The following is a 14,224-nucleotide window of genomic DNA, read 5'->3' on the forward strand; positions in this document are numbered from 1 at the left end:
GACAAGGACATGGGGACAGACTGTGCGTCCTCACGGAGAGGGAGGGCACTGTCAAAGCCTTTAGGCTTGTTCAGGCTCAGGTCCTGGGGTGGAGGGGAAGGCGAGATGAGGTCTCAAAGCCAAGCTCAGATAGAACAGGGGCTGGGGGCAGTGCTAGAAGAGGGGGGTCCCTGGGTTAAGGAGAGGCGGGCTGCTGCTGTGGCATCTCCCCGAGTGGAAGCAGTGTTGGGGATGGGTTGGTTAGTTGTGCTCGGAGGTGGCCATGGGCTGGGGGTGTCCTGAAGACCCCTCCTTTTCATCGTGACATGATGTTCCAAAGCCACTTAGCACTTGTTTTCCCAAAGGATTCTAAATTAGGGATTTCATGACGCAACCAAGCCATGGAGCCAAACACTTAGTGTGGCGAAAGCTGCTGTGGGAGCAGCCCCCAGGCCTGGTGGAGCAGGGCCAAGTCAGTGGACTTCTCCCTGCAAGAAAATGTTCCTGGAGGGGAGCAGATCTGCCCCCAGGGGCTGGAATGAGTTTCCCATCCTGGATCCGAGTGCTCAACTGGGGAGGGCGGGGGTGGGGAGGTGATGAAGATGTTGCTGAGATGAGGTCCCCAAATGATGCCAGGCCCCTCTCATCCTGATGAAGACTGTTGATGGCACCCTCACTTCCTAGGCAGTTTGAAGACCAGCTCTGCCACCCCCAAATTCTGTGCCTCCTGGGCCAGGCCTCCCAGGAGGGTCACAGAAGGGGACACATTTCTCCTGCCAAGCTGGTCTCTGGGTGAAGTTATTCTGTAGCCCTCACAGCCTTGTTCACCCACCTCTGTCACCCCATGGGCAAGGGTGGGGTGATGGTGAGGGTGGGTGGTGGTACGACACCACCCACCCAACAGAAGACATGATGCTCAGGATACAGAGACCCTAAGAGGGACCCCACATGGGAGCAGAGTGCCTGACAACAAGAGTCCCCAAAGCCATGGGTGCCTGGGGGTGAACAGGGTTTGGAATTCCATCTGAAAAGGCCCAGAGCCCATTTTCCTTCTCTCTGCCTTCCTTCTTTGTAGTTTGTGGCCAAGTTTTGATTTGGGGAAGCCATTTACAGCCCATGAAAAGATCAAATGTCTGGAGATGATGAATTGAGGCATTTGATAATGTTTTCCAGTTCATAGTTCATTTCCCTGTAATAGAAAGCTCTGACCCAGAGGAAGCTGGACTCCATCTGTTCCAGACCATCAGGAGTGGACTATGGTCCTTCAGCTGGACAGTGGACCATCCTGAAGGGAGTCACGCTGAATGCCCGAGATGGTGCTGATGCTCCTGGGTAGACATGGAGGAAGGGTCCAGACCCAGGGTCCCTGGCAGAGGACGTGGTTCATATTGTAGAGATGGGACCCTGCTGTCCCCTGGGCAGGAAGGCTGGCTTCCCTTTCAGCCCAGCCTCACATTTGAGGCATGAGCAGCGAGGTTTCATCTCCCACTACTTCTTTTCCCATCTGCAAAGTAGGAAGGACAATCCTTACACTATTATGAACCTTGTGGGGTTTCAGTAGCCAGATAATTGATAATGACACTTTAGGGTCAGCAGTGCCATGTGCTTCACATACCACTAACCTGGATCTGCTCATTGAGTCCTCGCAATAACCTTGAGAGGCAGCATTTTTTGTCTGACCGAGACTCAGAAAGGGGATATCACTTTGCTCAAGTCACACAGGAGGCAGGTGCAGAATCAGCTGTCCTGGTGCCTTTGGGGAGAGGGATTGACTTTTGACTGCTTTTTCACGTTCTTCCACAGTATTTTTGACTGTGCCAACATTGGTAATATATATTTTCCTAGAAAATTGTCTGCTTGTAAAGATTTTGAAAATTTTTGATGTAAGATCAGATAGAATATTTATTTATAATTTCCAATCTCAGAGATAATTTTTCTTGTTCTTAATGTCTACTTATGCCTTTGTTTCGCCTCATTAAGAATTGTCTAAATTTTGTCTATTTGATTTTTTAAACCTGTGTTTGCTTTTGTTGATTCACTTTTTCAAGTAAATGAATTTCTGCTTCCATCTTTGTTAATTCCTTTCTTCCCCTTTTTGGTATGGTGGGCTTTTTTTTTTTTTTTTTTTTTTTTGGTCTTTCTGCCTTTCTAGGGCCGCCCCTGTGGCATATGGAGGTTCCCAGGCTAGGGGCCCAGTCAGAGCTGTAGCCACCAACCTAAGCCAGGGCCACAGCAACTTGGGATCCGAGCCACATCTGTGACCTACACCACAGCTCACGGCAACACTGGATCCTTAACCCAATAAACAAGGCCAGAGATCAAACCTGCGTCCTCATGGATGGCAGTCAGGTTCGATAACCACTGAGCCACGAGGGGAACTCCTAATTACTGTGTTTTCTGTTGTTACTTTTTTGTTTTTCTAGGGTTTTGTTGGGTTAATTAAATTTTCTTTGTTTTACTTTTTTCTTTCATGAGTTGTCAGTTTTATGTCCTCTTCCTATACTTCTTAGTATTTATCTTAAAATTGAAAAATATTTAATTGCATATTTTTCTACTACATCTAAAGTTGCACAGTTTCTATCTTCTTCCTTAAACAAGATGAAAATCTCAGCAAATTTTAGTTTCCTCTGTTCTCTCTTTGCCATCGTCCATATTGAGATCACCCTAAATTTTAGATCTAGGCTGTTATTAAATGTTATTATTGTGTCTTTGCTCATAACTGCTTCTCATATTTAATATATTTTCCTACGTCCTCCTGTGTCCTTTATTTTGTTTGGCTGGAATACATCCTCTAATACTTCTTTCAGAAAAGGTGACTTGTAAACTTTCTGATTTCTTATGCATCTGAAATGGTCTTTATTTTGCCTTCAACTTTGAAGAAAAGTTTGTCTGGGTATAGAATTCTGGGCTCTAAATATTTCCCCTTGGAACTTTGAGGAAGTTGTGTCACTATATTCTTTTTTAAAAAATCATTAAAAATTATTTTTATTTTATTTAAAAAATTATTATTATTATTATTTTCTTTTTAGGGCTGCACTTGTGGCATATGGAAGTTCCCAAGCTAGGAGTCGAATCTGAGCTGCAGCTACCAGCCTACACCATAGCCACAGCAACTCAGGAATTGAGCTATATCCTCGAGCTATGACCTACGACCTACGCTGAAGCTTGTGGCAATGCCAGATCCTTAACCCATTGAGCAAGACCAAGGATCGAACTTGCATCCTCATGGATACTCATCTCGGGTTCATAACCCACTGAGACACAATGGGAACTTCATTAATTTTTTTTAATTAATTTCTGTGTGTGTGTGTCTTTTTGCCTTTTCTAGGGCCGCTCCCGCAGCATATGGAGGTTCCCAGGCTAGGGGTTGAATCTGAGCTGTAGCCACTGGCCTATGCCAGAGCTACAGCAACGCGGGATCCGAGATGCATCTATGACCTACACCACAGCTCATGGCAACGCCAGATCCTTAACCCACTGAGCAAGGCCAGGGATTGAACCCGCAACCTCATGGTTCCTAGTCGGATTCGTTAACCACTGCACCACGACGGGAACTCCTCCATTAATTTTTTTTTTTCTTGACGTGTGATTTATTCTCTGTTGAGTTGGTGCCTTTCAGGGTGTTGGCCATTTTTCTCAAATAATTTGAAAATCTTGGCATTTGGGGTTTTCCCTTAGCTTGTCTCTGTTTCTCTGCATCCTGCTGCTTTGCCTCTTGGGAGGTTGGTGGTAAAGGCAAAAGGTAGAGAGTGAGCTAGAATTTGGTCATTTGACCTTGAGAGGGTTCCAGTTCCTCCTGGAGGTCATCAGCTTTGGAGGTAACCATTCTGACCACACCTGCCACAAAACAGGTAAGTTCAGTGCCTGGCACTGGCAGGGGAAGGAATCTTGGTCCTACCTGCCTGGCCCCTTCTGCTCTGGTCCACTGACAGTTAGCTCTGGGGCCCTCCTGCATCCTCCTACATCTGCTGCTCCTATGTTGCACCCACCTTAGGTCCCAGTCCTCCTCCCTGTGTGTTTTGGGCTCTGCTTCCTCCTTCAATTTAGTCCCATGTGCTTTTTAGTCTCCCAAGGATTCCTCAAAATATTTGGCCCACTGTTTTTTGTTTTCCGGTGCCATTAGGGACTTATCTTTATTTTTCGTCTTTTAGGGCCGCACCTGTGGCACATGGAGGTTCCCAGGCTAGAGGTCAAATCGGAGCTATAGCTGCCAGCCTACGCCAGAGCCACAGCAATGCCAGATCTGAGCTGCATCTTTGACCTACACCACAGCCATAGTAGCGCTGGATGCTTAACCCACTGCGCGAGGCCAGGGATCGAACCTGTGGCCTCATGGACACTGGTCAGGTTTGTTTCTGCTAAGCTACAACAGGAACTCCAGGGACTTATTTTTATTTACTTGTATTTTCTGCTTTATTGAGTGATGATTGACAAATTTAAAAAAATGTTTAAGTTGTACAACTTGATTTTTTTTTTTTTTTTTTTTTTTTTTTTTGTCTTTTTGCCATTTCTTGAGCCGCTCCCGCGGCATATGGCTGTTCCCAGGCTAGGGGTCGAATCAGAGCTGTAGCCACCGGCCTACGCCAGAGCCACAGCAACGCGGGATCCGAGATGGATCTGCAACCTACACCACAGCTTACAGCAACGCTGGATCCTTAACCCACTGATCGAGGCCAGGGATAGAACCCGCCACCTCATGGTTCCTAGTCGGATTCGCTAACCACTGAGCCACGACGGGAACTCCCAACTTGATTTTTTTATAAGGTTTACATGATCATTTAATTACATATGTATTGTGAAATATTACACATCTATCACCTCACATAGTTACCTTTGTTATGTGTGTGGCAAGAACACTTAAGAGCTATTCTAGCATATTTCAAGTATACAATATGCACTTTAGATACCAAGAACTTATTCATGTTATAACTAGAAGTTCATATCCTTTGACCAACATCCCCCATCTCGCCACCCCCCCCACCCCTGAAAACCACTATTCTACTCTCTGGTTCTCTGAGTTTGACATTTTTAGATTCCACATACAAGTGAGATTGTACAGATTTGTCTTTCTGTGTCTGAATTATTCACTCAGCATGATGTCCTTTAGGTTCATCCATGTTGCCACAAGTGGTAGCATTTCCTCCTTTTTTATGGTTGAATAATATTCCATTATGCATACTACATTTTCTTTATCCATTCATCTGTCGATGCACACGGAGGTTGTCTCCACCTTGGCTATGGTGAATAATGCTGCAGTGAACACGAAGGTGCAGATATTTCTTTGAGATAGTGATTTTGTTTCCTTTGGATGTATACCCAGATGTGAGACTCCTGGATCATATGGCATTTCTATTTTTAGGTTTTTGAGGAACCTACCATAATGGCTGCACCAATTTGCATTCCTACCGACACTGTACAGATTCCCTTTTCTCCACACCTTCAACAACCCTCGTTATCCTGAGTCTCTTTGGTAATAGCTATCCTAGCAAGTGTGAGGTGATATCTTATTTTGATTTGCATTTCCCTGACGATTGGTCATGCTGAGCATCTTTTCATGTACCTGTATGGCCATCTGTATGTGTATATTCTTTAGGAAAATGTCTACTCGGATTCTTTGGCCATTTTTTTAATTGGATTATTTGTTTGTTTGCTATTGACTTTTATGAGTTGCTTATATATTTTGGATATTAATCCTTATCAGATAAATAGTTTGCAAAAAAATCCCAAAGCTCCCACAAAGGCATTTTTGTCTGAGGATGGCTGCCTAATTATTATTGGGGGTGTGTATGGTATTGAGCAAGGACCTCCTCTCCCATGATCTTGCTGATGTCACAGTGAAGGCTTCTTTTTAGATTTTAAATTTCTAGGATGTGGAGGTGGGAGGGAGAGGGGTCTGCCATCTTGATCCAATCACCATATTTTTTTGCCCATGTCCCCTCCTCCCCGCTGCGGCCCCAGCTCAAGCCTTCTCAGCTCTTACACGGGGCACTAGAAGGGCTTTTCTAAAATGAGACCCATCTGGGGGTTCCCCTGCTCAGAGTCCTTCAGTGGCTCCCCCACTGACATCATGGTAAGACCCACATCTAGCCTGGCAGTTTCCACGCCTCTTCTTTTCTCCTTGCTCCTCCCCTTCCTCTAGTTTTCAGGCCACCAGTAATTGCACAGGTCTTTGCCCTGGCTCGCTTTGCTCTCTCCTCTGCCCAGATGGTCCCCACTCGTTGCCCCCACACATTGGGTCTTGGGACTCATTAATCTTTCAGATCTCGGCTTGGTTGCCTCTCTTAGGACCTGGTTTGGGGGCCCTGCTGGGTTCCCACTGCTCCCGGTGCTCGTCCTGAGCGTGTTCCTATGACCTCGTGTTCTGGTGTGTTCCATTTTTCTCCCGGACTGTCTTTCCCACCAGAGTGGGATTTCCTAGCAGGGGGACAGCACATGTCACTTGATTTCCCACGGAATGTTTGATGACTGAAATGAGGCGGGAGCTTGATGGCTGAGGGGTGTGGGTACTCGTTGACTTCCACTGGGACAGAGGGGCTCAGCGCCCCCCTTCCCCAAGAGGACCAGCCCCTCAGGCTTGTGGAGGGGTTCCTCCTCAGCCCCAACAACTCTTTGATCCACAGTCGGCGCCTCGGAAACAGGCAGGACTGACATGGCTGTTGCTCTCCCTACAGGCACTGGTGCCATCACACGGTGACACGGACGGTGTCCTGCCAGGTGCAGAACGGCTCGGAGACAGTGGTCCAACGCGTGTACCAGAGCTGCCGGTGGCCGGGGCCCTGCGCCAACCTCGTGAGGTAAAGGCCAGGGGGCTGGCCAGCTCCGCCTTGCCTTTCTGTTCCCTTGGATAAGTCCAACCCTTGCAGCAGCTGCTGGGGGAGGGAGGATGACGCTCAGAAACAGAGTCGGGCACATATTTATGGAGCATCTTTTGTGTACGGTGTTGGGGGGTATGCGAATGTGAAGATGAAAGGGACGTACTCCCCGCGCTGAAAGACCCTCACGATTCAGTGGGTATCTGAGGAGCAGAAGAGCACCGTAGACAAACGAGAGGAGGGGACTGAAGGGGCAAGCCAGGCCCCCTCACACATGGCCCACAAGCCCCGCCCACTCGAGGCCTGACCCCTCGCAGGCCGCACCCACCTCAAGTCCTGCCTCTTAAGCCACACCCACCACAAGACCTGCCCACCAAGTCCTGCCCCGCCCATAAAGCCACACCCACCTCAAGCCCTTCCCTTTTCACAGCCTTGCTCCTCTCGCCAGTATCTCCCCATAGCTCTCGGGTCCTGGGTTTCTACTTCAAAGACCCTTGTTCACCTCTGCCTGGGACCACCCTCCTCAAACTCCAGATCCCTTTCCCTTCTGTGTCAGGAGAGTACTTTCTGCCCCCTAACAGGCATTTTGCATGGGGTCTGTGTTAGGCAGGATTTTCCCAAGAAGCATAACGGAGAGAGAGAGCGAGAGTGAGAGAGTGCTCGGGCGCGCGCGAGAGGGATGGATATGTGTAGGAGATGGAGAGATTTTTAAGAAATTGGTTCATGTGGGGGCTGGCACATCCAAAAGCTGCAGGGTAGGCTAATGGGCTGGAGACCTGGCGAAGACTTAATATTGCAGCTGGAGTCAAAAGGCAGTCAGCTTGTAGAGTTTCCTCTTTCTCAGGGCAAGTCAATCTTCTCCTGATTGGATGAGGCCTACCGTATCATGGAGGGTAATCTGCTTTACTCAGAGTTTACTGCTTTAATGTTAATTCAGCTAAAGAAGTACTTTCACAGCAACATCCATTCACATTTGACCAAATATCTGGGTACTGTGGCTCAACCAAGTTGACACATAAAATTAACCATCACGGGATCGTCATGAGCTAGGTATGTTTTCATCACCAAAAGTGGAGCGTGAGCCCATGAGTCAGGGCCTGTCCCACACAGTGCTGCCCTCTATAGGGCGCAGCATGGAGCTACATCAGAATCAGCCTGCTGTGTCAGTAGGACCCACAGATGTAGCAGAGCTTGTCCTGGGCCAGAATTATTATTGTTTGGTATTATTATGAAGATAATGACATACACTCACTGCAAAAAAAAAAGTCCAAACAGTCGGTAATAATTGAATAAGGTAAAACATGAGCTTTCTCTCCTCTTCCAGTGCCACCTCCAAAATCCCATTTTTAATATTAACAGTATGTCATTCCACTTTTCTCCACTTGTACATATATATGTAAATATATCTTCTTCAACAAAGATTAAATGATAGTCTACAACTTTTGCTTTTCCCCCAGAAAAATATTTTGTTTTTTGGTCTTTTTTTTTTTTTTTTTTTTTTTTTTTGCTATTTCTTGGTCTTGGGCCGCTCCTGTGGCATATGGAGATTCCCGGGCTAGGGGTCCAATCGGAGCTGTAGCCACCGGCCTACACCAGAGCCACAGCAACGCGGGATCCGAGCCGCGTCTGCAACCTACACCACAGCTCACGGCAACACCGGATCGTTAACCCACTGAGCAAGGGCAGGGACCGAACCCGCAACCTCATGGTTCCTAGTCGGATTCGTTAACCACTGCGCCACGACGGGAACTCCAGAAAAATATTTTGTAATATATCCCCATAGAGCCACCTCATTTTTAACAGCTGTGTAGTAGTCCATTGTAGAAAGGAATCGTCATTTATTTTCCATGTCCTCAATTGATGGTTACTTAAGTGGCTTCCTAGTTTTAGCTATTCCAGACCATGCTTCAGTCAGCATCATTATATATATTTTAGCACGTTTTCAATTGTTTTTTTCAAGCTTTTATTTTGGAACAATTTTAGACTTATGTTAAGTGTTGCAAAAGATAGTGAACAGAGTTTCTATGTAGCTTTTCATTTAACCCAGCTTCCCTGTCTTAGTCTGACTGGGCTGCTATATCAAACACCATAGAGTGGGTGGCTTAAACAACAAACATTTGTTTCTCACAGTTCGGTGGCCAAGAAGTCCAAGATCAAGGTCCTGGCAGATTCATTGTCTGGGGAGAACCCTCTTCCTGGTTCACAGACAGCTCTCTTCTCAATGTATCTTCACGTGGCGGAGAAGATACGGGAGCTCCCTGGGATCTCTTCTATAAGGACACTAATCACATTCATGAAGGGCTCCTGCTGCTTGTGACCTAATCACCTCCCCAAGGCCCCATCTCCAAATACCGTCATATTGGGGATGAGGTTTCATCATATGAATTTAACATTGAGTCTCTAGCATTCCCTTAAGATTAATATCTTCTATAACAATGTACAGTTATCCCAGCAAGGAAATTAAGAATGAGACAATGCTATAAACTAGGACCTTATTCTAATTTTACCAACTCTTGCACTAAAGTAATTTTTCTATTTTTCCCTTGTTGCATTTAAGATGTCATGTCTCCTTGGTCTCCCCCAATCTAGGGCCATTTCTTGGTCTTACTTTGTCTTTCACGAACTCAGTCCTTGTGAAGGTCCTGGCCAGTGATTATGCATTTTTGGCGAGGAGAGTGTAAAGGACATGTCCTGCCCCGCTCAGGGCATCGTCTTAAGAGGTACATCAAATCAGTATGTCTCAGGATGCAATGCTAACTTTGACCACTTGGTTAAGGTGGTGTCTGCCGGGTTTCTCCACTGTCGTGGAAATATTTCTCCCTTTGTCACTTATAAGTATCTTGTGGGGAGATATTTTGAGTCTATACAAATACCCTGTTTCGCATCCTACTTCCTCCCAGGAATTTTAGCATCCATTGATGATGCTTGCTTGCCGTAATTATTATTATGGTGTTTGCCAAATAGTGATTTTCTATTTTTTTTTTTTTTTTTTGTCTTTTGTCTTTGTTGTTGTTGTTGTTGTTGTTGTTGTTGCTATTTCTTGGGCCGCTCCCGCAGCATATGGAGGTTCCCAGGCTAGGGGTCGAATCGGAGCTGTAGCCACCGGCCTACGCCAGAGCCACAGCAACGTGGGATCCGAGCCGCGTCTGCAACCTACAACACAGCTCACGGCAACGCCGGATCGTTAACCCACTGAGCAAGGGCAGGGACCGAACCCGCAACCTCATGGTTCCTAGTCGGACTCGTTAACCACTGCGCCATGACGGGAACTCCGATTTTCTATTTTTATCATTTTTTTTAGTAATAGAGGTTCTTTTTTGTTTGTTTGTTTGTTTTTGTTTTTTCTAGGGCCGCACCTGTGGCATATGGAGGTTTCTAGGCGAGAAGTCTAATTGGAGCTGTAGCTGCCAAGCCTATGCCAGAGCCACAGCAACACGGGATCCGAGCCACCACAGCTCATGGCAACGCCAGATCCTTAACCCACTGAGCAAGGGCAGGGACCGAACCCGCAACCTCATGGTTCCTAGTCGGACTCGTTAACCACTGCGCCATGACGGGAACTCCGATTTTCTATTTTTATCATTTTTTTTAGTAATAGAGGTTCTTTTTTGTTTGTTTGTTTGTTTTTGTTTTTTCTAGGGCCGCACCTGTGGCATATGGAGGTTTCTAGGCGAGAAGTCTAATTGGAGCTGTAGCTGCCAAGCCTATGCCAGAGCCACAGCAACACGGGATCCGAGCCACCACAGCTCATGGCAACGCCAGATCCTTAACCCACTGAGCAAGGCCAGGGATTGAACCCGCAACCTCATGGTTCCTAGTCAGATTTGTTAACCGCTGAGCCACGATGGGAACTCCTAGTAGAGGTTCTTAAGTTGGGATCCACATGCTACACAAGTGTTTTTATGTACTGATTCTGCAGGAGGAATGGCTAAATAAATGGGTATGTCCATTAAAAATGGATGCACAGGACTGTTTTCAAGCACTGTGCTAGAGGGATGCCTAATGCATCCCCAAAGAAGAAAAAATGCTGCCCCACCCCTTCCTTTTCATCAGAGGAAACAGAAGACCGCCCCACTCCAGACCTGTCCCTTCCTCCCTCATGCCCCAAGAGCCAAATTCCAAGACCTTGTCATCATCAGGGAACCTGAGATGACCAGGTCCTGATCCTGGGAGCATCTTCTGAGAAGAGCCTATAAATGACCCTGATAGCTTGCACTTTGCCTCCCAGCTCACTGTGGGGAGTGATTGCCCCGCCCTTCAAACAGGGAAACTGCCGGCTGTTCCCAGAACTCAGGCCACTGAGAAGCGAGGCTACGCCTGCCTCACAATTCTGAGTCCTGCCGGTCTTGCTTTTTGCAAGCCAGGACCCACACTTGGAAATGGCTCTTTTCAAGACATGGGCTATGGCTTCAGCAAACTCATATTGTCCTTGGAGTTGAGGCATAAACACCAAGAGTAATGTATTTCTTTTTTTTTTTTCCCAAGTCGGACTTTAACCACAGTCCCATGTTTGGGGGCACCCCACAGTCAGCTCCTAAGGTGGAAGCAAAAAAGTGTACGTACATGCACATGTGCACACGCACACACGTGTACACACAAGCCATTATGTTGTATTTGGTTTAGAGAATGAACTGTCAGGGTTCCCGTTACTGAAAAACCTTGGAAGGAAGGGAACTGTGGTCTGGTTTTCTTAATATCAGAATTACAGCTTGGGGTTTTTCTATTTTCTATTTAATAGAACCCAGCACCTTTAAGAAAGCCAAACAATCTAAGTACTGAATCGCTGACTTTGCCCGAAAAAAGTTTCAAATGGTCGTTGATTTTCACAACTGCCCTTTGCTTTATGACTTGAGCAGTTGTGGGGACAACGTTCAGAAGCTTGGGGGTCTAGTCTTGGGAGGAGGGGCGTGTTTCCAGGCCTCTCAGGGAGGCCTCTCCCTCCCCTTGGCATCAGGAGCGGAGCAGAGAATATTCGATCAGTGATCAGCGCAGTGTGTTTGTCCCCAAGCCTTCCCTCCGCCTTTCAAACTGTGTCAGCAGGAACTTTGTTAAGCAAAACTTAACTCCCATTCTTTCGAGGAATTCTGTATTTCTGATGTGAATGTCATTGCTACTTCTGCTATTATTATTTGTTAAGGAGGGGTCAATCCACTTTTCCTCCTCACCAGTAACTCCCATCTGAATTAGAACTGGGGTGCACCCCCTCTGTGGTGTCGCGCTGCTGGTTGGGCAGGAAGGGTGGCAGGTTGCTCCCCAGGGCCCCTGGGGGTATCGCACGCATCCTGCTTTCAGGTCCCAATTCTGCTGGTTTCGCGTATAAGAGGCATTGCTTGTGTAGCAGCCACCTCACTGGTGTCTCCACTTCCCTGCTGTCTTCCTCCCATTCCTTCTGGCAGATCATGGCATGGCCCTGCTCCAGACCTTCTAGAAGCTTCCATCTCACTTAAAAGTCCACACCTCTCTGTGGCCACCCAAGGTCTCATGTGAGGTGGACCCCGTTCTCTTCCCGACCCCATTGCCTTTTGGGGGTTGACTTGCTCCCTGGGCTCTGGTCACATGGACCTTGCTGGCCTGGAGGCTTCGCCCCTCTTTGGAGCTTCCCATTTGCTGGTCCTTTTGCCTGGACTGCTTTTATCCTGGAGCAGCGGGAACAGCTGCATCTCCTTACATCATTCAGTTCTCTGCTCCGGTGTCTCTCTTCTCTTCCTCCTGCACCTCCACCCCAACGAGCCTATAGCATCCCTCTGCAGCCCTTTATCCTGCTTAATCTTATTCTTAACATTGTTCATTCTGTGGTCAGCCTTCTCACTGTCTGCCCGGCCCACTAGCCTGGGGGCTGGAGGAGGGTGGCCTCACTCCTTCTCTGCCCCCAGTGCCTGGCATTCAGGGGCTAAAAAACATTACCAAACTGATGCTTCGGTGCAGGAGGATGACATGAAATCTAAGTGATCAGAACAGCAAGTGTGTGATGGTGAGCTCCGTACACGGAGCTTTATGGAGCAAAGTCCTTGTCTTTTAACTGGTTCACAAGCAGAGTTCCTGTTGTGGCTCAGCAGGTTAAGAACACGATGTAGTCTCCATGAGGATGTGGGTTCAATCCCTGCCCACGCTCAGTGGGTTAAGGATCTGGTATTGCCCCAAGCTGTGGCATAGGTTGTAGAAGTGGCTCGGATCTGGTCTTGCTGTGGCTGTGGCTTAGGCTGGCAGCTGAAGCTCTGATTTGACCCCTAGCCCGGAAACTTCCATATGCTGTAGGTACGGCTGTACAAAGAAAAAAGAAAAAAAAAACCAACAAAACAAAACTGGTCCACAGGTTTTTGATGAGGAGATTGAGGCTCAGAGAGGCAAGGCAACTTGCCCAAGGTCACAGAGTCACACAGACTGTGCTGGGTTTGATTTTGGCCCATCAAACAGGCCCCATTGGAATGCTCCTGAGATTTCAACGCCCAGCTCCCTTTTCCTCCCAAATAAACATTTGTTGACCTCTTTCTGTATACAGGCTCTGAGGCACACAGGAGAATGTGGGTAAGGATGCAGACCAGCCCCTGGCTTGGGGAGGTGACAGTGGGGGAAAACAGGAGGGACATTCATCCAAGCACCAGTGATAGGTGTAGTTGCATCTGTCACTGGTGCTGTGTGGAGACCGGGATGGTGTGGGGGCCCAGACCCAAGGGGAGGGCTTTCCTGAGTTGGGGTATTCTGTGAGGGGCATTTACCGAGGTTAAAAGAAAGCTCAACATTGTATAGCCCTGCTTCAATGTGATTATTGTGTTTCTTTGCATAATTTTTTAAGCATAATTTTACAGTTCTCTTAAGAGTCTGCATGCTGCTTTTTTTTAAGTCCGTGTGCTGGGCTGATTACCCTGAGCAGAGCCTTGGGTTGGGAGGTGCCTGGGAGCCCTTTTGGAGACAGGAACTGTGTCTCATGTGCCCGTTTCCCTGTGTCTCGCCATATGTTAGGCTGAAAGCGATGGACAACATTGCCTAAAAAGGCTTCAATAACGGGAGCCTCTTAACCTCAAAAAGATCTGGTAGAGGTGCTTCCAGGTTGGGCCGATGATGTGCTCAAGATCTCAGCCTCCTTTGACTCCCCTCTGCCAGCCCCTGTGTATCTGCCACATGGTTCCTCAAGATCACAGAAGGGCAGCAGCAGCTCCGATCATCACATCTCATACAACAGTGTCCCCCCAAATGAGGAAAGGGGATATGGGACCATTTTCTATCAGAGATGACTGTCTTTTCCAGAGCTTTCAGCTGATTCCCCTGAAGTCCCACCGACGTGTGTTTGTCCTCTCAGCCAGGGTTTCCCCACCTCTAAAATGGGAGTGATTGGATGCTTCTTAGGAGATTGTTGGAGGATAGTTTGAAGTTCAGCGGGGAGAGTGCTGCGCAGAACCTGGCTTGTAAGAAGCGCTCTGGGAGTGTGAGCCAAG

At 47.6% G+C, this 14,224-nt stretch overlaps 1 protein-coding gene across 18 annotated transcripts in view; it reads left to right on the forward strand.

Annotated features, from left to right (window-relative positions):
• COL26A1 (collagen type XXVI alpha 1 chain) overlaps window positions 1–14,224 on the forward strand; it is a 185,298-nt gene that overhangs the window by 60,597 nt on the left and 110,477 nt on the right. For all 18 annotated transcript variants that reach the window (XM_085016020.1, XM_085016016.1, XM_085016027.1 and 15 more), the window contains exon 2: window positions 6,651–6,773. In XM_085016020.1, the coding sequence (XP_084872146.1) occupies window positions 6,651–6,773 (123 nt within the window). The remainder of the gene's footprint in view (window positions 1–6,650; window positions 6,774–14,224) is intronic.

The sequence above is a fragment of the Sus scrofa genome, chromosome 3, assembly GCF_054392235.1.
Source record: "Sus scrofa isolate SSC_HxYL_T2T_F1_AM1 chromosome 3, Sscrofa_HxYL_maternal_Yorkshire_Landrace_v2.0, whole genome shotgun sequence".
Lineage (NCBI taxonomy): Eukaryota > Metazoa > Chordata > Mammalia > Artiodactyla > Suidae > Sus > Sus scrofa.